This window comes from Podarcis cretensis, assembly GCF_951804945.1.
Source record: "Podarcis cretensis genome assembly, chromosome: 5".
NCBI lineage: Eukaryota > Metazoa > Chordata > Lepidosauria > Squamata > Lacertidae > Podarcis > Podarcis cretensis.
In genome coordinates, this window is record NC_137174.1 from 77,250,002 (window position 1) to 77,274,248 (window position 24,247).

The 24,247-nt window shown below is 42.2% G+C and overlaps 1 protein-coding gene across 1 annotated transcript in view; it reads left to right on the forward strand.

The window, feature by feature from the left end:
• AGTR1 (angiotensin II receptor type 1) overlaps positions 1-24,247 on the forward strand; it is a 53,342-nt gene that overhangs the window by 24,061 nt on the left and 5,034 nt on the right. The window contains exon 2 of the mRNA XM_079978199.1: positions 20,533-24,241. Coding sequence (XP_079834325.1) covers positions 20,582-21,670 — 1,089 coding nt within the window. The 5' untranslated portion in view covers positions 20,533-20,581 and the 3' untranslated portion in view covers positions 21,671-24,241. The remainder of the gene's footprint in view (positions 1-20,532; positions 24,242-24,247) is intronic.

Here is a 24,247-nt window from a genome sequence, read left to right on the forward strand (position 1 = left end):
TATGCGTCCCCTGCGTCCCCCCAGAAAAAAATCACTGAATAGTGCTAATCATAAACACAGATTTCCAGCAATGAACTTCCAATTTCCTTTTATATTATCCCACATAGCCTCTAATATAAACAGTTCTTAACCCGAGATACTATTTATGGGTTAGCGGAGTCTGTAACCTGAAGCGTATGTAACCCGAGGTACCACTGTAGTAGTAGTAGTAGTAGTAGTAGTAATAATAATAATAATAATAATAATAATAATAATAATAATAATAATGTGATAAAACATCAAACACTAAAAACTTCCTAACACAGGGCTGCCTTCAGATGTCTTCTAAAAGTCAGATAGTTCCACAGGGCGGGCACCACTACCGAGAAGGCCCTCTGCCTGGTTCCCTGTAGCCTCACTTCTCGCAGAAGGCCCTTTGCGCTGGACCTCAGTGTCCAGGCTGTGCAATGGGGGTGGAGACGCTCCTTCAGGTGCATCTATGTTGTCTTTTAAATATTGCTGGATATCCCTGCCAACTAGCTGTGCTAGAACTGCTGGAAGTTGGAGACCAGCAACATCTGGAGGGTCTTGGTTTCCCTATGCCTGTTCTAATGTACATAACACTTCAGGGCCATGGTGTCTGTTGTTCCTTGGGACTGGTAGGGTGGCAGGCAGGGAGCTCAACAGTAGGTGGTGCCAGAGCCAATAAATTCTAGTTTCATCCCTATCCTCCTCCACACTGTGGTAACACTGAAACTAAGGAGGAGGAAGCTGGCTGGATTGGTTGTAAGTAAAAAGGCAGCCAGGTGGGAACTGGTTGAGGGCAGACTGAGCTGGAACAGAATATTCTCACATATGCCAATGCAGAATTTAGATTCCCCCCACATTAAGCTTGTTGCAGTACTTTCAAACTTAGGAAATCTCTCCAGCCACCCTCAAGCTGAATGACCCAATTCCGTTCTACGCTCTCTCTTTTTCTGTGATTGGAATCTTTAAATAGAAATATTTTCTAGTGTGGAAAAGTTAGTGGATGAGTAAAAGAAAATTCCTCAACAGACTTCCATTTCTAAAGATGGACAAAAACATCTCCCACCATCACTGGAACAGCGAGTACTTCTGAGCTGCCTTCCATCAAATAATGATATCACTTTGCAGCACCAGGAAATCCATGTTTTCCTTCTTTACCCATCATTTTCTCATTAGAAACTGGGGAAGCATCCATATTTGAGATCTATATCCTTCCTTGTGCTTCTTTTTCCCATGGACTGGTTACACCCATTCAGTTCTTACACCACAGCTGTGCAGTTTACTCTATTTTCTATTGCCTTTTCCAAGATTTTCATAGTTTTACTGGCTCTGGAAGGAGAAACCACTTGGTGCTCACTCTGTCATTTTTCTTCCGAATACAAATCCCCTCAGTGCACAAGTGTTCACTGGCAGACACAACAGCGATCCCATAATTAATACAAATATGGGATGTGGTGCTGAAAAGTAAGAAAAACCCATTCATGTCTGGTTCTCTGGCTTGAAGTGGTAAAATTCATTTTTGGTGCTTTTTGTTCCTCTGCACAGAGGTCAGGCACTCTTCCAGTTCCTTTAAGAATAATAAAGACAGTCATAATACTGCTCTTTGCAACACTTGGATTCTCCCACCCTTCTAAACCAAAGGAACAAAGTTCAAATTACCCTAAAACAGTGTTTCTTTACGCTGCAATCCAAAAACAAGACCTGCCAAGACAAGAGAGTTTGGATTGGGCTTTTCTGTCTGAGCAGGGCTTAGGATTACACCAATGTAAGTCCCTCACCCCAGCTCAGCTGCGGCACAACCTGCATAATTTAAAACATCATAATTTCTGCCAGCATAAGACCCCAAAACAGGGCACTCCGGGGAAGAGCAGGATGGGGTAAGGAGGTACTTATTCTTATTCCAAGCCAAGGTTGCAGGTTCAATCCCAGTACAGGACAGCTGCCTATTCCTGCATTGCAGGGGTTGGACTAGATGATTTGCAGAGTGCCTTCCAACTCTACAATTATATGATTCAAACTGCATTCAGCTCGGTCACATTGCCTAGGGCCGTCTTTGAAACTCAGGTCCACACTCGCCTACTAGCTCAGTCAGTAATAATAACAATAACAATAATAATAATAATAATTTATTATTTATACCCTGCCCATCTGGCTGGGCTTCCCCAGCCACTCTAGGTGGCTTCCAACAAAATATTAAAATACAGTAATGCATCAAACATTAAAAGTTTCCCTAAATAGAAGATGTCTTCTAAAAGTCTGGTAGTTGTTCTTCTCCTTGACATCTGGTGGGAGGGCGTTCCACAGGTTGGGTGCCACGACTGAGAAGGCCCTCTGCCTGGTTCCCTGTAACTTGGCTTCTCGCAGTAAGGGAACTGCCAGAAGGCCCTCGGTGCTGGACCTCAGTGTCCGGGTAGAACGATGGGGGTGGAGACGCTCCTTCAGATATACTGGACTGAGGCCATTTAGGGCTTTAAAGGTCAGCACCAACACTTTGAATTGTGCTCAGAAACGTACTGGGATCCAATGTAGGTCTTTCAAGACCGGTGTTATGTGGTCTCGGCGGCCGCTCCCAGTCACCAGTCTAGCTGCTGCATTCTGGATTAGTTGTAGCTTCCTGGTCACCTTCAAAGGTAGCCCCACATAGAGTGCATTGCAGAAGTCCAAGCAAGAGATAACCAGAGCATGCACCACTCTGGCAAGACAGTCTGCAAGCATGTAGGGTCTCAACCTGCTTACCAGATGGAGCTGGTAAACAGCTGCCCTGGACACAGAATTGACCTGTGCCTCCATGGACAGCTGCGAGTCCCAGGCTGCGCACCTGGTCCTTCAGGGGCACAGTTACCCCATTCAGGGAGTCCTCCATACCCACCCACCTCCTGCCCCCCCCCAAAACAGTACGGTACTTGTCAGTCTTGTCAGGATTCAGTCTCAATCTGTTAGCTGCCATCCATCCTCCAACCGCCTCCAGACACTCACACAGGACCTTCGCCGCCTTCACTGGTTCTGATTTGAAAGAGTGGTAGAGCTGGGTATCATCCGCATATTGATGGACACCCAGCCCAAACCCCCTGATGATCTAGCTCCTGCTAGAGGCTCCTGAACAGTGTTTGGAATAGGGAGAACTTAGGCTGGCATAATTTATGCCAGCATCCTGTAGTTAGGATTGTTCTGCCCTTCTTACTGAACAACTGCCAAACTTAAGTGAGGAACAAAGAACTGAGCAAGGGCATAGGGAAGTACGGTGCTAAAGTGTTGCGGTGCAACGTGGAAAGATGGTGTTGGCATAAATAAGAGTGGTGGGTTGAGTAGATGGCTTGAAGCTGGTGTAATTTCCTTGGATTGCTCTCCGAGGCTACAATGCTATGAACACTTGCCCATTGAATTCACTGGAACTTACCTCTGGGTAAAACAAAATTTAAAAAAATTCCTTCCAGTAGCACCTTAGAGAGCAGCTAAGTTTGTTATTGGTATGAGCTTTCGTGTGCATGCACAATTCTTCAGATACACTGAAACAGAAGCCACCAGACCCTTATATATAGTGAGAGGGTGGGGAGGGGTATTACTCAGAAGGGTGGTGGGAATGGGTGATTGGCTGATAGGTGTGGTAAACCTGTTGACGACTGTTAACGACTGCAATTGGTTTTACAGGAAAAAGCAAGGGGTGAGATGGCTAAAAATAGCTTTATCATGTATAATGAGATAAGAATCCAATGTCTCTGTTCAGACCAGGTCTCTCCATGGTTTTTAGTCTGGTAATAAGTTGCAATTCAGCAACTTCTCTTTCCAGTCTATTTCTGAAATTCTTTTGTAATAAGACAGCTACTTTGAGATCTTGTATAGAATGTCCTGGGAGTTTGAAGTGTTCTCCTACTGGTTTCTCTGTCTTGTGATTCCTGATATCAGATTTATGTCCATTTATTCTTTGGCATAGGGTTTGGCCTGTTTGTCCAATATAGAGAGCTGAAGGGCACTGTTGGCATCTGATGGCATACACAACATTAGAAGATGAGTAATTAAATAGTCCTGAGATGGTATGTTTGATGATGTTGGGGCCAGTAATGGTGTGTCCAGGTGTATGTGGCAGCAATACACCTGGTGTTGTCCGGGTGTATGTGCATGCTTACCTCTGGGTAAGCATGCATAGTGTTGTGGTCTTAAGAGTACAACCAACTACACATACACATATTGGGAAGCAAGTTCCATTGAACTCAGTATTACTTTGAAATAGACTTGTATAGGATTTCACTGAAAGTGATATAAATGAGTCCTTTATAGTTTAAAATCAATAGAAGACCCAGCAGACTTTTACTTTGGAAAAAGCATGAGGTGGAGAAGTGAACTATACATTTAGGAAAGAAATAGATGTTTAAAGAGATGAGTCTCTCATAAAATAAAATTGAAATCCTTAATACAACAACTTATTTTTATTTATTTATTTATTTTTATAGAATATTTATTAAAGTTTTCAAGAATAATACAATATAAAACAAAAAGAAAAAACAACAAAAATACAAAAATAAAAACAACTAAAAACAGATAGAATTTCCATTTACTTATTTTCTTTTAACTTATTTTCCAGACCTCCTCGTACCTCCCTTTCTTATATTCCAATTCAAATTGTTAGTTCAGCAAATCCTCACCATTAGTTTTTACTTATTTCTAAACCTTATTTTTCATATCTCTTAAGCATTACAGCTGGAAACCACTTAATTTCTGTCCAACATCATTCTAGCATTCATTAATTTTACAATATTTCCGCAAATAGTCTTTAAACTTCTTCCAGTCTTCTTCCGCCGACTCTTTTCCCTGGTCTCGGATTCTGCCGGTCATTTCTGCCAGTCCCATATAGTCTATCATCTTCATCTGCCATTCTTCCAGAATGGGTAGATCTTGTGTCTTCCAATATTTTGCGATAAGTATTCTTGCTGCTGTTGTCGCATACATAAAAAGAGTTCTGTCCTTCTTTGGCACCAATTGGCCAGCCATGCCTAGGAGAAAGGCCTATATTTAAGATCAAAATATTTAAGATCAAAAATAAAATACGTGACTGTAGAATTTATTTGATACTTACCAAAAGGGTGGAGGGGAGTCCAAGGCTTGGTAGAGCCCATACATTGTGATTTTTTTGATTTTTTGGTTTTTTCTTTTTGTATAATTGGGGGAGGGAATATGATAAACTATGTAAATGAACTATACTTATATTTATATGTATACTGATATGTTTATCGGTATGTTTATTTGTGTATTTTATATTTACATTGATATGTTTAATTGCATAGCTTGAATAAAAATGTATTGGGGGAAAAAAAGAAAAAGAAAGGCCTCCGGTTTCTTCAAGAAGGTATATTTAAATACCTTTTTCATTTCATTATAAATCATTTCCCAGAAAGCCTTGATCCTTGGGCACGTCCACCAAAGGTGAAAGAATGTACCTTCAGTCTCTTTACATTTCCAACATTTATTATCGGGCAAATGATAAATTTTTGCAAGCTTTTTGCAAGCTTGACTGGGGTCATGTACCACCTGTAAATCATTTTCATAATATTCTCTCTTAAGGCATTACATGCCGTAAATTTCATACCGGTGGTCCATAACTGTTCCCAGTCAGCAAACATAATATTATGTCCAACATCCTGTGCCCATTTAATCATAGCAGATTTCACCGTTTCATCCTGAGTGTTCCATTTCAGCAGCAAGTTATACATCTTTGACAAAATCTTAGTTTTGGGTTCTAACAATTCTGTTTCTAATTTCGATTTTTCCACCTGGAATCCAATTTTCTTATCCAATTTGTATGCCTCCATTATCTGATAATAATGAAGCCAGTCTCGCACTTTGTTTTTTAGTTTCTCAAAGCTCTGCAATTTCAGTTTATCTCCCTCTTGTTCCAAAATTTCCCAATATTTTGGCCATTTGGACTCCATATTGAGTCTTTTAAAAGCTTTCGCTTCCATTGGTGACAACCACTTTGTGTTTTTTTCCAACAGGTCTTTGTATCTTATCCAAACATTAAACAATGCTTTCCTGACAATATGGTTTTTAAATGCTTTATGTACTTTAACCTTGTCGTACCACAAATATGCATGCCACCCAAAAGCATTATTAAATCCTTCTAAGTCCAAAATGTCTGTGTTCTTTTTATTTGTTAACAATATATGCAGAAGGCCGTAGTCCTAACCGCAGTAACCTGGGAGTAATCCTTGCTGAATTCAACAGGACTTACTTCTGAGTACACCTAGTTATGGTTGCACTGTAAGGCATTGCATGAGAAAAAATATGTATGGCAAATAGGCTTGCAGTTATCTTTTAAAAATGCTCTGTATGGGTGTGGAGGGACTCCACTGTTTAATTAACAAAAGGTCCTGAGTGTTAGAAAGCGTACAGAATATAATACCTTTGTGATAGTACCGTTCATTTGCAGCTCTAGTGAAATCTCTCCCTTTTTTCACATATGCCTTTTACTATGGCACAGGTCCACATTTTTTTCATAATTGGGTTCAGGATGTTTATGGACTACATGCTCTTAGTGGCCTGATAGCAACAGATGTCAAAATCTCAGGCCATAATTTACTAGGACAGGATATTTGGTTAAATGTCAGTAAATGAAGAATATACTAAAATAGCAGTAATTAGAGATGGAAATGGTCTATTAAACCCTCCAATCTACACTGGGTTCAAGTTTCTCCTCCCAGCTATTATTAGTTTTGAATTATGAAGAAATTTCAGAAATACTAGTATTGCACAATGATTATTCACTTTTTAAAGCAAAACAATCCCCCCCCCCATCTCTCTGTCTCTCTAAAGTATGAAATACAGACCTCTAGTGGTCAAAGTCATGTATTTGAGGGGAAATAGATTTTGAAGCAGTTTAACCCAAGGTACCACTGTAAGTTGATTAGGAGAAATGTGCACTGAAATGTTGGTGGACTTCCATGAGGAATTTTTTTTTAATTGCAAATTGTTGTGGGATGTGGAGAACTGGATATAAAATTGGAAAGATGAGAAAACTGGCAGATTTGTCCATCGCTACTCTCCAGGTAGAGCTGGAAATGTCTTGTGCACGGAATCCTGGAAAGTTGCTACCAGTCTGTGTAGACAATACTGAGATAAACAGGCAAATGATATGAGTTTGTAGAAGGTCTCTCTCTCCCTCTCTCTCTCATTACTCCTTTCCCACCATTCATCCCAAGAAAGAAAAATCCAGCAAGCATTTCAACAACACCAGAAAACCTCTATCAAACCACAGAAGTTGTCTCGGGGTGGTAATGATGATGGGGCCTGAACATCTGAAGTAGGGACTCCATTATGGCATTAATGTTGAGCATGCTGGGTTGGATACAGAGTTAAGTGCTTATAATGGGACAGGTAGAAGCTGGGATCCCCTGCTGAATAGAATGGATGAGGACTGAGGAGAAAAGAGAAACCCTCACAAATCAGGTAGAAACCCCTTTGATGAACAGAACTGCCACTCACAAAAAATGCCTCTGTTCGGTTTTTAAGGATCCACTCTTCACGCTCCGACCCCTACATCACAGCCTATGCCATTCAGCATGACACCCCTGCAACCCTCAGTGGAACAGTTTGGAGGGGCTGGCAGGCTGGAATATCTCTCCTCCCATCCATCCATTTTAAAAGTAATAATAATAAATTTATAAAACCCCACATTTTCTCGCGACAAGCACACACAACAACCCTGATTATGCTGAGTTTTATTGACTGGCCTGAGTTCACCCAGTGAGCTTCATGAATGTGAAGCCATATCTCCCTAGACCTAGTCCATCACTCTAACCACTTGTTGCTATTGTCAGGGTGAGTAGCCAGGTGAGAAGGAATTGAGAATCTGGAGGACTGAAGGGTAAGAGCTAGGAAGATCTAGGGCCATATAAGCAGTGTGGATGAAGGAGTTAAATTCTCCTCCCACTATTAAAATCCAAGCCAGAGATTCATTATGGGGTTGCAGCGCTCATCTCATATTTGAGATGAGCATTATGAACCCCCAAGGCTCATATTTCTGAAACAGGAAACATAAGTTTTGGTGCTATTGCTAATTGTCAGGTCCATGAGAACACTCTTCCCCACTAGCTGGCCCTGGTGTGTTTATATACAGGAAATGAGGATAACCTTAGGATCATGGGATTAATAATTGTGGGAGTAAATATTTTTATTTTGGTGCATTATTGCTTCTAGCCATACAAGATAACTGCAGCAAGGAACTCAGAACATTATGTTTCTCACTGCAGCAGTTAAAAGGACAGCTAGGGGGGAAAGAAACCAGAAAGGGATGAAAGGGAACAAAATCCCTAGTTAATTGGGGGAGGGGAATACTTAAAGCCAGGGCTTTTTTCCTGCCAGAACTCAGTTCCGGCACTTCTCAGGTGGGCGCCATTGCCATTATAATAGAAAAAGGGAGGCATTCATGGTGAGTTCTGGCACCTCCTTTCCATAAAAATAGCACTGCTTAAAGCTATTCTTAATAAACATATTTCAAATGTTCTTCGGCATCACTTCTCACTTTGAAAATAATGATTACTGGCATCTTTGTCCAAAATCTTGATTCTAACTTTTTTGTGGCTGTTCACAGCCTGTGCTTTCCGGTTGTTTTCCTATTCTGCTTGTTGGGCACTTGGAAGCTCTCCCCTACCCCATTCTTCCTCAAGTGATCCTGGCCAATCAGTGATAAGAAACTGGACATAATGATGTCATCATGATATGTAGCCAATCAGGATTTGTTGTGTGGTGATGTCTACTGAAGCCCATTAGACTGAGGACAATTTTCTGTACATGGGCAAACCTTAACAGTTATGGATAACTACTAGGCCTAGAGAGTTTATCAGCCTTTCCACAATAAACCCTAGGGAAGTGTTCAAAGGGTGGTCCTTTTCCATTGTAATGAATGATATGCCCACACTGACACCCAACCACCCATATATTTGGCTCAGTAATATTGCCGAATGCTTTCCATTCTTCACTGAGGAAATTGTAGAATGAAGTTGGTATGTACTGTTGCCACTTTTGTGGAAAAAAGAAACATACTCCAACCATATAGGTAAAGGGACCCCTGACAGTTAAGTCCAGTTGTGGACGACTCTGGGGTTGTGGCGCTCATCTTGCTTTATTTGCCGAGGGAGCCAGTGTACAGCTTCCAGGTCATGTGGCCAGCATGATTAACCTGCTTCTGGCAAACCAGAGCAGCGCACGGAAATGCCGTTTACCTTCCCACTGGAGCGGTACCTATTTATCTACTTGCACTTTGACGTGCTTTCGAACTTTTAGGTGGGCAGGAGCAGGGACTGAGCAACGGGAGCTCACCCCGTCATAGGGATTCGAACCGCCAACCTTCTGATCGGCAAGCCCTAGGCTCTGTGGTTTAGACCACAGTGCCACCCGCGTCCCCGACGCCAACCATATATGCACCCACAAAGAGTGACGCTTTCATTCCATTTGCAAAAGAGAGTCATGGCACTCTGCTGACCTTTCGACAGGCTCCATGGCTGCTTGCTATCTCAAAAGTCCTTGTCAGAAAGCAAACACTGCAAGTTTATGTGAGCTTGAAATCTGGCTTGTGGCGTTTGGTTACATGATTACGGTTAATGAAGTTCTCGCAGGAAGCTGCAGTCACTGGCATCTCGTTTTTCATTCAGCAAAGAGCTGTTTACCTTGCAGAGGCCCAGCATCCTCCTCTGTTATCTCAGGCAGTTTAATTAGAAGGCATGATCGTCCAACATAGGAAATGAGTAGAGTGCTAAATAATGGTTGGTGGAACAGTCTGAAGCAGCACATTCTCATCAGTGACTTATTATAATCATTGTAATTAAAAATAAAAAAAATAAAAGGTCAAACAGGACAGTCATGTACAACAGGGATTAGCAGCTCCCCAGATAATTTGTTGAAAAATGGAGCCTCAAGCAGCCCCCACTACCGCCATTTATACTTGCTTGAATGTCTGCTCTGTTAACAAAAGCTTTCTGTGCCTTGCCAGTCCTAAAAAGAGGTCAATCTACTACTATTATATTGTTGCCAGGGTTCCAATTGGAATTGTATATCTATGGAATTAATTTGCACCCATCACATGCATTAGTCAAAAGATAACAGCAGCATATAAAAAGCAGTTTGGCATCTATAATTGTGATGATTGTCATAGTCTTGCCAACTAGAAGTTTTGACCTTTTATCAGAATACTTACTCAGGAAGTTAAAAACAAAAACTAATCTACTGTTCCATTTTTATTTTTACTTTGGGGGCTTTCCACATTTGTCATTTATACTGGTATGACTTCGGGGGGGGGGGGGTTCAGATTTTTTTCATCGTCTTTATTCAGCTAGTCTTCTGAAATGATTCCCTGGGAAGAAGGATTGATGGTTAAACCACTCTTAGAATTGTAGCTCTGTGAAGGGAATAGGGGGGTCTCCTAATAATTCTCAGCACTCTTAACAAATTACAGTTCCCAGGATTCTTGGGGATGGGGGATCCATGGCTGCTTATAGTGATATGATACTGCTTTGAATGTGTAGTGCGGATGGGCTGCCACTCTCCAATAACAATGACATACGGCCAAAGAGGCAGACAATCAGCTACAAAGTCACTCTTTAAAATGTTGGATCAAACAGCAACTGTAACACTATAAGTGGCAAGTGCAGAAAAGTGTGAGACTGGAACCAGCATTGTTGCCACAAACTTTCAAGACTTTCCCCTTGTCCTTAAATAAAACAGGTGGGGTTTTTTTTCAACAACATTGTGGTGTCTTTATTATATATATGCAGCTGTAACTCACCAGAACTCAGTTCCGGCACCTCTTCAGGTTGGCCCCATTGCCATAATAAGAAAACAAGGGAGGTGTTCATGGTGAGTTCCAGCACCTCTTTTTCTAGAAAAATAGCACTGTATATGATATATGGTTTATTTATATACTATGTAAGAGGGGCTCACATATATAACACCCCAGAAGGTATTTCTTCTACCATAGCCAAAGTCTTGGATTCAAGCAGGAATCAAGCATGTTTCTCACTCTCTGGTTCCTGCCTTCTTCCTACTTCTAGTCCAGCTCTCTCCCACACCCAATTCTGGTCTTTGTCCTTCTCACGACCCACCAGGTGAGGGAGGGGCCACCCATTTGCCCTCTGGCACAGAGCAAACTTCTTATACCAACTTATACTTAGGGGCATTGTGGCCCTTGCCTGGCTAATTCAACAGTGGGATCTTCCATTAGATTCAAAGGCTTACTGAATCCAGGAATTAGAAGAAACTCGCGTCTACAGCCTAACTCCCAGCCCCTACCATGACCAAGAAAAACCCACCCTCACAACAATAATTTTAACTGCATTCTCTGGTGGAGGCTTGTAGTGTATCTCTAGAGAACTGTGAGTTGGATCCAGAAGCAGTTCCTCCAATGGGGAAATCCCCCTTCATTGGCAGATGCCTCTCTGCGTCCATCCCAGTATTTTCAGGCTGTGCTGTGGCATTTGGAAGAACTTCATTTCCAAGTAGCAACCAACCATGGGATGCAAGTAACAGCTTGGTAATCCAGCTAGCTGTAATGGCCACTCTTCTGCTTGATTTTGAAAGGTTACAGTGACTATATTTTAGGCAGCACATTTATATAGATCAGATTGGGGCATTGGTTCCATGTTAAAATGAGAGCAATATCCAGTAACACCTCTCTCTCTCTCTCTCTCTCTCTCTCTCTCTCTCTCTCTCTCTCTGGCCTGCATTTCACAAGTTCCAAAGCCAAAGAAGCCCTGCAGTTATTACTTCAGTCAGGAAGGCATTTTGCCACTATTCTTCTCTGGAACAATATTTTTAATGTTTTCTTTCTACAAGCAAGTTTAGATTTAAGGCCTCCCCATGGTGAATCTTAAGTATCTATAGGAAACCTAAATGGCACTAAGCCTATATTTTCATGAGACCTTTAAAAGCACAAAGACACACATTAAAAACTGATATGGAAATATGGAGAACTGAATTTAAGATTAAAAAATTGAGAAAACAAAATTGACACTTTTGCCTATCTCTGTTCTTTAGTAGTAAGTGTGCAAAAGTTTGGACTGTCATTTCTTAAAGCATTTCTAAACATTCATGAAGAAAAGACGATCGGGTTGTATCCTGCAAATTTCCCTTTATGACCTCTTTTTAAGTGTATTTGTTATGGTTAATCAACAAAATGGGAGCATGATGGGAAATAGAAGCAAATATGAAGCCTGATGAAAGAAAACACAAATTAAATTATGCTCCTGCTTAATTGCTGTGTAGACTCTACACAGCTCTGCAAAGCTCATTAAATTAATTTCATTATAATAACTAATTACAGGGTGATCTATCAAAATACAAAGCTGTTGTTTTTTTATATATCTTTGAAAAGGTCAAGGCCAATTTCACTATTTTCCCTTTTCTATAGTTAGCTAACATTTAAAAAGCAGGGGGGGGGGAGGAAAGTTCATTATTGTTGCAGAATGCAAATTTCCGCAATTTACCTCTCAATGAAATACAGGACAACTATTGATGGTTTGAAAAGATCCAGAGTGCATCACATAGGTATTTTGATCAGCACAGAATTATGCAGCTGGATAATCTGCCACTATCACTGATACCCAGAATGCAGCCGTGAAATGTTTGTGATCGTTTGGTCGGCTCTTAAGAATGAATGCTCCTCCTGATTTAAGTGTCTTTCATGCATTGTCTAGAGAAATTTTGCACTTTCCCTAGATTAGTGATAATGTAAATGAAATGTATTGCAGTAAATGGAGAAATCACCATGCTACAGTTTTTATAACTAAATCTTCATGTTTCCTGGCAAAGAAAGGGGGATAATTTAGTGCAAGGCGTAGGTATGTTCCAAGCTGTTATGCTGCATCACATTGGTGGTAGCTGCCATCTTGATTTTCCACTTCAGAAAGGATGTGTTTCTGCTTCAGTTGTTAAGCTTTTCACTTGATTTCAGATTTTCATACCAGTGCAACAGCTGTGGATTTCCTGAAGAACATCTTTTATCGGTGCTACCTTTGAAAGCGTTAGAAGTTCCCTTGACTATAAAAATCCAATTTGGATCTTAGCAATAGTTCCTTAGTGCAGCTTAGACACTGGGCCCCTTGGCCGTTATTTCTCAAAGTAATATAACCTCAAACAAATAGCTTGGCAAGGTCATACAGGTGATAAGGTTACAAAAATATCTCACTTAAACTTTATCGTGAGAAAGTCACACAGCTGTCCTGTTCCAGGAATCTACAGTACCAAATAATATTTCTTAATGAGCAAACATGAAAGGCCGTCACTATACCTTGCATGCCCTCCAAATGTCCTGGGAAAACCAGGACACCCCATTTTTCCTCACAAGAGCATGGCAATGGCTGCTGTGATCTCTCGCGATTTCGCACCGAGATCTCACCCCAGAAAAAGCACCTTTTTCAGGGCTGCGATCTCACACAGCACCCCGAAACACACATTTTGGGGCACCATGAGAGCGCCCCTCAAGAAATGTGACTTTTGTGCTCTCAAGCGGATTAGATGACAAACACAGGAGCACGGATGGGAAGACACACATCCTGGTTTCAGGACTTAACATATTGAAGGATATTATCTTGTGCAATTAAAATAGGCAACATCTGAACAGGGACATACAAAGATTCCTTGAGCAGACCAAACAAGAACATGTTTCCCACCCATAATGGCCAACCGGGGGTCTCTAGGAAAGTGACCAGGGCAAGAAAGTTATGGCCTTCCCCCAGCAACTTGAACTCAGTGGCATACTTTCTCTGAAAGTTCATGGTCCTCTTATTTCATGCCCTCAAAATTCCAAACTAAGGTGGTTTTATTCAGCAGATTATAATACCATATTGGCCCAAATATAAGATGCACGCCCCCCCTCCAAATTCCAACCGTGAAAAGTTAAAAGTCGCAACCTTACAAAAATTGGCTTTTATGATATCACTGCTGCAACAGACACATGGTATTGACAGTGCGGTATTGATTTGCCTTTATGGTGCTACAAACAGGTAGTAGTAGTAGTAGTAGTAATAATAATAATAATAATAATAATAATAATAATAATAATAATAATAATAATTAATAAAAAAATATTATTTATACCCCGCCCATCTGGCTGAGTTTCCCCAGCCACTCTGGGCAGATCCCAATCAAGTATTAAAAACAATACAGCATTAAATATTAAAAACTTCAGATGCCTTCAGATGTCTTTTAAAGATAGGATAGCTACTTATTTCCTTCACATCTGAATGGAGGGTGTTCCACAGGGTGGGCGCCACTACCAAGAAGGTCCTCTGTCTGGTTCCCTGTAACCTTACTTCTCGCAATGAGGGAACCGCCAGAAGGCCCTCGGCGCTGGATCTCAGTGTCCGGGCTGAACGATGGGGGTGGAGACGCTCCTTCAGGTATACAGGACTGAGGCCGTTTAGGGCTTTAAAGGTCAGCACCAAGACTTTGAATTGTGCTCGGAAACGTACTGGGAGCCAATGCAGATCTCTCAGAACCGGTGTTATGTGGTCCTGGCAGCCACTCCCAGTCACCAGTCTAGCTGCTGCATTCTGGATTAATTGCAGTTTCCGGGTCACCTTCAAAGGTAGCCCCATGTAGAGCGCGTTGCAGTAGTCCAAGCGGGAGATAACTAGAGCATGCACCACTCTGGTGAGACAGTCCGCGGGCAGGTAGGGTACCAGGTGGAGCTGGCAGACAGCTGCCCTGGACACAGAATTAACCTGTGCCTCCATGGACAGCTGTGAGTCCAAAATGACTCCCAGGCTGTGCACCTGGTCCTTCAGGGGCACAGTTACCCCAGGGAATCCCCCACACCCGCCCACCCCCTGTCCCCCCAAAACAGTACTTCTGTCTTGTCAGGATTCAACCTCAATCTGTTAGCCGCCATCCATCCTCCAACCGCCTCCAGGCACTCACACAGGACCTTCACCATCTTCACTGGTTCTGATTTAAGGGAGAGGTAGAGCTGGGTATCATCCGCATACTGATGAACACCCAGCCCAAACCCCCTGATGATCTCTCCCAGCGGCTTCATATAGATATTAAAAAGCATGGGGGAGAGGACGGAACCCTGAGGCACCCCACAAGTGAGAGTCCAGGGGTTTGAACACTCAACCCCCACCACCACCACTTTCTGGACACGGCCCAGGAGAAAGGAGCGGAACCACTGTATGACAGTGCCCCCAGCTCCCAACCTCTCTAGACGGTCCAGAAGGATGTTATAGTCGATCGTGTCAAAGCGTTTAAGCCACTTGCGGGGCCACTCTAGTACCAGTAGGATTTTCTTCTACATTTGTCATTTACAGGTGTGAGTGCCTGTGGAATTTCAAGGGAGTGACTTATATTCGGGTATTGTCTCCCCCCCCCTTGAATTTTAAAGGTGCGGCTTATATTCAGGCCAATACGGTAGTTCATTCACTGCATCATCTGGAACAGGGCCGGGGAACCTGTGACCCCGATGTTGCTGGAGTGCAGCCATAACCATCAGACATTCTGGGAAGGGGCTGGTGGGAGTGGGAGTCCAGAAACACCCCTGATTTAGAGTGTGTTCTACCATGCATGCAAAATTCCATTTGTGTCTGCTGGCCAAAAGAGGCTGGTGACCCAATGGAACCTTAATTCCCAAGTAGTGCAGCTGAAAGTAAGCCTATATTTCCCTCATATGGCTACAGTTTCCAGAGTACCCCTTGAAGAAGGAATGATTTTTAAATCACTCTGAAAAGTATAGCTCTGGAAGGGGAACAGGGGTCTCATAACAACTCTCCGCAGCCTTAGCAAATCACAGCTCCCAGAATTCTTTGGAGGGGGCAAGCCATGGCTCCTTAAAGTGTTATCATAGAGGTTTAAAAGCATGATGTGATGGCAGCCTTATGATTCGCCAAAAGGCAATTCTCTTTATTCTTTTTTGTGGCGAACTGAAAGGCAATCCTGATTAATAATGAGGCTAATAGTTTTGGTGCTAGGGTGTGTCAAATGTTGCACATGTTTAAAAACCCTAAAATGGGACCTTCTGTGGTCAGTATATTGTTTTATTTCTTCAAAGCAGGAATTATTGAGAAACCTCCGTTTAAAATATCTGCCTTAACTTTTTAAACTTCATAAAAATAACAAAGATTCTTTCTGAGAGGTGCCTAAACTATAATTTACAGTCAAATTTCCCATGAATAGGGGAAATTAAATTGTGGTCCTTGATATTCAGTTACACATAATTAGGTATTCAGTGCTAGTGCAATTCCTAAGAAACTGAATGATCCTTAGCTAATATAAGTGCATTCTGTAGCACTCGTCCTCTGTGAAACAACACTTTTGCTATAATGGAATTATATCCAGGAGTCATTGCAGATATTCAGAGTTAACATGCTCTTTTGCAATACTGCACCCCCACAATTTGTCAATTAAACAACAAGTAGCCATGGAATCACAGAGTGCAGTCAAGTTTCTATCCAGGAATAATTATAGCTTCAACCAGTGCTGCAGTTAGGCAATTCTAAGGGTGGTGTTCAACTAACTTTTATCAACTAACTAATTCCATCAAAATTAATGACCGCTCCCCACTTAAAACGGGGGGCGCCCTTTGCGTGGACGCGCGCAGCCCCTAGATCTGGAGCAGCTCCAACAGCATAGGCTTGGCTTTGCCTTCCCTCAGGTGGGATACCTGGAGGTCTCCGCCTACCTCTGTCAGTTGTCCAATCCCTCCTGGGAGAAGCGTTGCCAAGGAGACCAGGCCAGGTAGGGGAGGGATTACCTGCCCACACAATAGAGGGAGGATCTTACCTGGGAATCCTCACTTGGGTTCCCCGTTAAAGGGGTTTCTGAAGGGAGGCTTTGACCGTACGCCGAAAGGTCGTCATTGCTCTCCCCTCCGGTGGCGGCGTAACGGGGGCGGCTATCTCTGCTTGAACATATGTTCTCCAGAGCCGGCCCATCCCCCCCCACACACACTCGATAACCCTGATGCTCCCTAGGTCCCCGGCTGGGGACTGGGGAGGGAGAACGCCCAATGCCTGAGCCAAGGTCTACCCACATTTGAAATTTAATAAAGTTGTGGCCAATTTAATCCCATAGCACGTTGTCTTGAGTCATTATTCCACATGACGGGGGGGACCGCTCGGGATCTGGGGACTCAGCCTGTCCACGCAATGGCCCTACATTAGTCATGACCATGAATTTCAACGGGCCTACCCATTGAAAAATTAGTTGAGCACACCCCTAAATTTTTAAATTCTGGATTTAATGGTTTTAAGAGGGGGCCCTCTCTTTAGATAGTAGTGTCTATTACTTCACTTGCTTCAGAAATACCCTCCTGCTCATTTTGCTGAGTATTATACTCTCTTTATGTATCTCTTACTAAAGTCCTATTCACATGACATGGCATGCACATGAATGAATGTAGGTAAGGCAGGTTGGTATCCACTACCCCCACCCTGAGGTGCATGCATTCAACAGACCTTGTGAACAAACCCTACACAAGTATGAACTGTATGTCTAGAGCAGTGATGGCCAAACTTGGCCTTCCAGCTGTTTTTGGGACTACAGTTCCCATCATCGCTGACCACTGGTACTGTTAGCTAGGGATGATGGGAGTTGTAGTCCCAAAACAGCTGGAGGGTCAGGTTTGGCCATCATTGGTCTAGAGGATCAGCCCACACATTCTGGGATCCTGTAAAACTCAGTTTGTACCTATTAACTATTCAAAAGACCCTTCTGAACCTGCACCAACCAGGAATGTGATTACAGGGTGTATGATGTCATGTGAACAGATCTTATGTGAATTCACAATACATGGCTGCTGCTTCTGCCAATGGAACAACTAACTACTTTCCTGTTACAGGCAACACACCCCAAATATACAATTTCTTCATACTATTATTCCATTACAATCAGCAAGAAAACATGTTTGGTTCATTGATTTTGGCTCATATTTATTTTAATCATAGTGACTTAGCATACCCAAAGTGAGTTTAAGAATAAAGCCAATATGCTTGCTAATCAGACACAAATTAACTTTTGGCAAAAGATCCACGTAAGTTCAGATAGACAAGTTTCTGAATGCCAAGAGGTTTTGTTTTCATTAACAGCTATTAAACTTCCATGATCCAAGACGACCTCTTAAGTGATTCACTAAAAACATATTTAATTGCGTTGTTTGTCTTGGTCTCCAGTGAGCAGCCAAAACATAGCCTATGAATGTTACTCAGATGCTGATTATTTTGATCCATAATATAACCTAAACAGAACACCAAGATATCTGGGATCTAGCAGTTGTGCTACATTTGGCATTTACATTGATAAGATACTGCAGTGGAAAGAACAACATTTCATTCATTTTTCATGATGTAATGTCCAGGTTGCTTAGGTCAGTCCAGTGCTTTTTTGTCTTTAAAAAAAATGTTAAGGGGTACTCTCATTTTCCTACTCATATTGAAATACTGCCCCTCAATGAGACCAAACTTAGATTCACAAAATGTTTAGGGGTATGCGTAGCCCCAGGAAAAAAAGCACTGAGTCAGTCCCTTGTTCTTGTAGAGTGCAAGAAAACATTAATATACCTAAATTCAAGAAGTCATTACAATTGATATAAAATTGTTCTAAACAAGGATGGGGAACTTGTGGCCCTCCAGATGTTGATGGACTCCAACTTCCACCAGCCCCAGCCAGTTGTCAGGAGCTCAGCCTACACTTGAGTAGGACCCTGGTAGAGACACATGACTGGCATGTTCTTTCCCTCCTGGTCAATCGTTCGGGAGCTTCATGAGCTTTCTTCAGCCTGAACATCACAGCGACCGATGCCAACCGACACTGGCACACTTAGGGATCCGCAGAGTTTGTGCATCATGCGTAACAGACCTCAGCAACTCAGCATTTTGGCTAATCTACTTAATTTACATATAAACACACACGGAGCACTGCAACATGGCTCCTTCTCTCTCTAGCATCAGACAGCAAAGAGAAAAAGAACAAAGAACAATAGTACCACTTCACTGAACACAGTAACACAAACATCCTGTCTTCGTCACTTCCCACTCTGTGGAGTCAAAACATATACCGTCATGTGATAGACAACAATCCCATGACTGCAATCATGGAGCGGGAATTCTAAACACCAGCATGGCTACTGATCAAGGATGATGAGAATCATAGCTCAACAACATATGGAAAGTCACAGATCTCCCATCCTCGATCTAAAGCTTAGCTCTTAATGCCTGGATTTCATTTTGATGTACCAACCTAAGGGCAGGAGGCAGACATGCAGTGCAATACTGAGAATTGTTTCAAGAATGTAACAAGTAGCAAACACCCTTTCCCACTATTGTTGTGGATCTGTGACAAAGTGGAATACAATAACATTGTGTGGTAACCCACCATTACTATGGTGTGTGTGTGTGTGTGTGTGTGTGTGTGTGTGTGTGTTTTGTGGAAATGATGACTGGGTGGGGGACCAATGGAAGAGGAGAATAAACGTTCCCCCTAAAGGTCATTCTAGTGATTCCAACTTGCATTCCAACTTATGGGAATTCTCTTCTTCCACAAAGCTACTGAAAGGTGGCAGGAAAGGGTTAGCTATCCGTTTTTCCAATACCACTCTTAAAATTGGTTGCTAGCTAGGAAACTGCTATGGAGCCATTTGCTGAGAGTTGTTAGGGGACCCCTATCTCCCATCTGCAGAGCTACAATTCTCAGTGTAGTTTAACAATCAATCTCTCTTCGCAGGAAACTCTGAGAATTGTAGGTCTGGAGGGTGAAGGGGATCTCCTAACAATTCACAGCACACTTAACAAACTACAGCTCCCAAAATTCTTTGGGAGAAGCCATTAAACAGTCATGGCAAGTGGTAGGATAGTGCTTTAAATGTATAGTGTGAATCTGCTCTTATTCTTTTTTAAAACAACAGCAACAACAACAACAACAACAACTGTTGCCAGGGATTGAATTTAGGGCCATGTGCTTTTCCCGTGAGCACTGGTCCCTGCCCAAATAACATAACTTATGTCAATTGAAATCAAAGTACTAGGTTAAATACAGTGGTGCCTCGCAAGACGAAAAGAATCCGTTTTTTTGCGTTTTTTTCGTCTTGCGAAGCAAGCCCATTGATGGTTTAGCGGATTAGCGCTATTAGCGGCTTTTAGCGGCTTTTAGCGGCTTATCGGCTTAGCGGATAAGCAGATAAGTGGCTTAGCGGCTTAGAAAGGGGGGGGGAGGGAAAAAAACCCGCAGGAACTCGCAAGACATTTTTGTCTTGCGAAGCAAGCCCATAGGAAATTCGTTTTGCGAAGCACCTCCAAAACGGAAAACCCTTTTGTCTAGCGGGTTTTCCGTCTTGCGAGGCATTCGTTTTGCGGGGCACCACTGTATTTGGAGCATAATGCAGGCTTCTCCGGAATATGGAATTTAATTCATGAAAATGTAGTTAGAGTATTAAACATCTACCATAATTGCTGTTAAGAAACTGTTGAACAAGTCCATTCCCCCCCCCCACCACAAAAAAATATTTAAATATAAAGGCAAAGCAGTAGTGATAATATTCTCATTTTTCTTCCCCAGATGAGCCTGGAATTAATTTTCCAAATAGCCTCTACCTGAACTTATCAAGATGCTCCTAAATATGTCCACAGAAGAGACTGTGAAAAGAATTCACGTGGACTGCCCCTCACTGGGAAGGCACAACTACATGCTAATTGTTGTTCCAACGGTTTACACCATCATCTTCATCATAGGTATATTCGGAAACAGTTTGGTGGTGATTGTTATTTACTTCTTCATGAAGCTGAAAACTGTGGCAAGTGTCTTTCTGTTCAATTTAGCTCTGGCTGATTTGTGTTTCCTTGTGACTTTGCCACTGTGGGCGGCCAATGCCGCCATGCAATACCGCTGGCCTTTTGGCAGTGGCTTGTGCAAGTTAGCTTCAGCCGCAGCAACCTTCAACCTGTATGCCAGCGTGTTTCTCCTGACGTGCCTCAGCATTGACCGTTACTTGGCAATCGTGCACCCAATGAAGTCCCGGCTTCAGCGCACGATGCTTGTGGCCCGGGTAACTTGCATCATCATCTGGCTGATGGCGGCCCTTGCCAGCTTGCCTGTGATTATCCACCGTACCGTATACTTAATCGAAAATGAAAATATAACGGTATGTGCTTTTCGGTATCAGACCCCCTCCAACACAACCAACGGCACGACACTCAAAGTTGGATTGGGCTTATCGAAAAACATGCTGGGGTTCTTGATCCCCTTCGTGATCATTTTAACAAGCTATATATTAATCTGGAAAGCCCTGAAGAAAGCATACCAGATTCAGAAAAACAAGACCAGAAACGATGATATTTTCAAGATGATTGTTGCAATTGTCCTTTTCTTCTTTTTTTCTTGGGTTCCTCATCAAATATTCACTTTTCTGGATGTGCTGATTCAACTCAGTGTGATCACCGATTGTAATATCATCGACATTGTGGATACAGCGATGCCTTTCACGATCTGCTTAGCGTATTTTAACAACTGCCTCAATCCCCTCTTTTATGGCTTTTTTGGAAAGAACTTCAGGAAATATTTCCTCCAGCTTCTGAAATACAGCCCCCACAATGTCAGACACGCTAGTTTCACGACAAAGATGTCCTCTCTTTCCTATCGGCCTTCGGAAAACCTAATCCTAACAGCCCCCAAAAATGGGTTTTTGGACACTGAGTGACGACTTGGCGGAGCACGTTTTCCACAACCTAGCTGGCCAGCACAGTGATGTTCACCCAGAGTCCCAACCACCACAGCTTTAAGTGTTTAACCATCTGAGACACATTGTCCTATTAAAACTGAGCAGTGGCCTCTCGTTTCGTCTTGTGAAGAGGATTGTTGGTTGTTTACAGCAAATGTTAATGAAAGTAAGTAAGCTGAGGTATTCACCATCAGCCTGCCTTTCTAAAGCTTGGGGGACAATAGTATGTGGAAGAGCTCTTGAAATGTGCTAGGAAGTGTGGTCCAATTCATTCTATCAAGGCTCTGAGATTTGCTTTGAACATGCACAAGCAACTCTGACATTGCCTTTTGGGGCCTATTACACAGGAGACATAAGAAAAGCCTGTTTTCAGACTGATGAAAGCAAAGTAAAAGTCACGAGGTTTTTCAAGAATGTGAATTTATATGTCATATGTACTACTTGATTGTAATCAAAATCTACCTATGCTACATTTACATATATACACCATAAAGTCCATTCTAGTGTCAGTAGGAAACTTGGATGAGCATACATTTGGAGGTCATTTTCAAATAAGGCAGGAGTGTACATCTGAAATAGAATGAAACCACATATGTGTAAAATGCTTCAGTTTTCAAATTACGCTTGTTACCTATTCGACTAAATGCAACACATAAAATTGTGTTCTACATTTCATTGAAAAGTGCCCTCATTCTGTAGATATTTGTTCAACGCTTGACTTCTGTGGAACTATATCTATTTGTTGTTTATATAAGACAAATGTTCCTTCCAATAATATGAGCCCTAAAGCGTTTTGAGAGTAGAGGCCATATGTGTAGAAGAATTGGGTGGGGAAGTGATTTGTGATTGGTGTCAAAGTTCACCAAATTTACCCAATCCAGTGTGGACCATCTTGCACAGCATCCTGAGTGGTGACACTTTACTCCATGTAGCATCCTTTTGTATCTGTGGGACTGATCCATTAAGGAAATTTATATGTGTAAACTTGCTCCAATGTTTTGGGAACAGGATCTCCTCCCTGGGCAATTCCTGGTTGACTTTTTGTCAACCAGGAAGTGCTGCTGATTTAGACTGAGGACAAATCAGTGAATATGCATAAACAGTTTATTCACATGTGAATTTGAGTCCTCATAAACTCAGGCAATAGGAACAGTTTGGGCATGCCTGCACTGTCTAGATTTCAGTTGATTGGTCAGAATATATCCTATAAGTAGAATGCACAGACCCCTGTAGTGGATTCTACTCTTAATTTGTACTTAGGTGCATTCTTAATGTATTTTTTTATTTTTTGCCAATGTTGGTCCACCCCCAAACTGGTATTATCCTCACCACAATTAAACCAAAATTTTGCTGATGTCATTGGCACACCCCTTCTCCATCACTGCAGATATACATAATTTTTTAAAATCTGATTTGGCCTTCATCTACAGCTTTGACTGATTGAGATTTCACCATCACTATTTCCTTTCTCTGGTTTTTGCACATGCTGATCTATTTTTACAACAACAACGGAGAGCAGGGGGGGAGCTCCCCCCCCGAATCTTCCATACGCTTTTTAGACTTGTGTACATTTGTTGTGTTATATCACAGCCAACTGCCTGGAATGTGTCATTATGCTCATGAAACATACAACGTGGACACTGCAAGGAAGTTAGGAGGTGTGCCTGGGCTTGATGCATCCTTAAGCAGTACAGCAGATTGCACTATGACTTCAGGATTTTTTTCCCATGTAACTGATTTGGTGTTCATGGAAAGAAAGAAATGTGGTTTGCTAGGTTCAATGTCTACTGAAATCAGATGGATTTATTTTACTGATTGCAAACTATACACATCTACTTTATATCCCATCAGCAGTTGTTACAAGTCTTCAATGCTCCTTATTGCTGTATATGTGCGCATATACTTTGCATTGTTTTAAATATGTAAAACATACATATTGTGTGCAATCCAAAGAAGATAATGCATATGTCCCATTACCAGTCTTACTTTTAAAAAAAATTTAAATATGCTCTGGATCACAGGCAACTTTGCTGTCTGTCAATGTCACAACAGATTAGGATCCTTCCAGCTGGACCACCTGTCTCCATCATTGGGCAACCAAACAGCTGTTGGGAAGATCACAATCACAGCAAGATCGAGATAGCCTTGCCTTGCTGCTTTCCCTATCCCTCCAGTTCTAACCTAGAACTTCCATCAGCCCTGACCAGCAAAGCCTATAGTCAGGGATGGTGGAACTTGTGGTCTACAACATCTGTAGGACACCAGGTTGGGTAAGCTTACTTTAATCTTTGGTGGAATGTGGAGTTTGCATTTAGCAGTCAGGATGGACAGCAACTGATTTCACTGGAACATAAAGCCAATTCGCACTTCATTGGCAATGAACTGGCCATCCCCAGCTCACCAGCACAATCTTCATGTAGGGTCCCGCAGAGAACAATTCCCTCCTTGCTATATAGTAGAGGCTGAGCCATTTGGGGAGACCTGAGAGCCATTTACCATTACAACTGGCAGCAGCACTCTCTTTTTTAGAGCCAAGTATGATTATGGCACGTGACC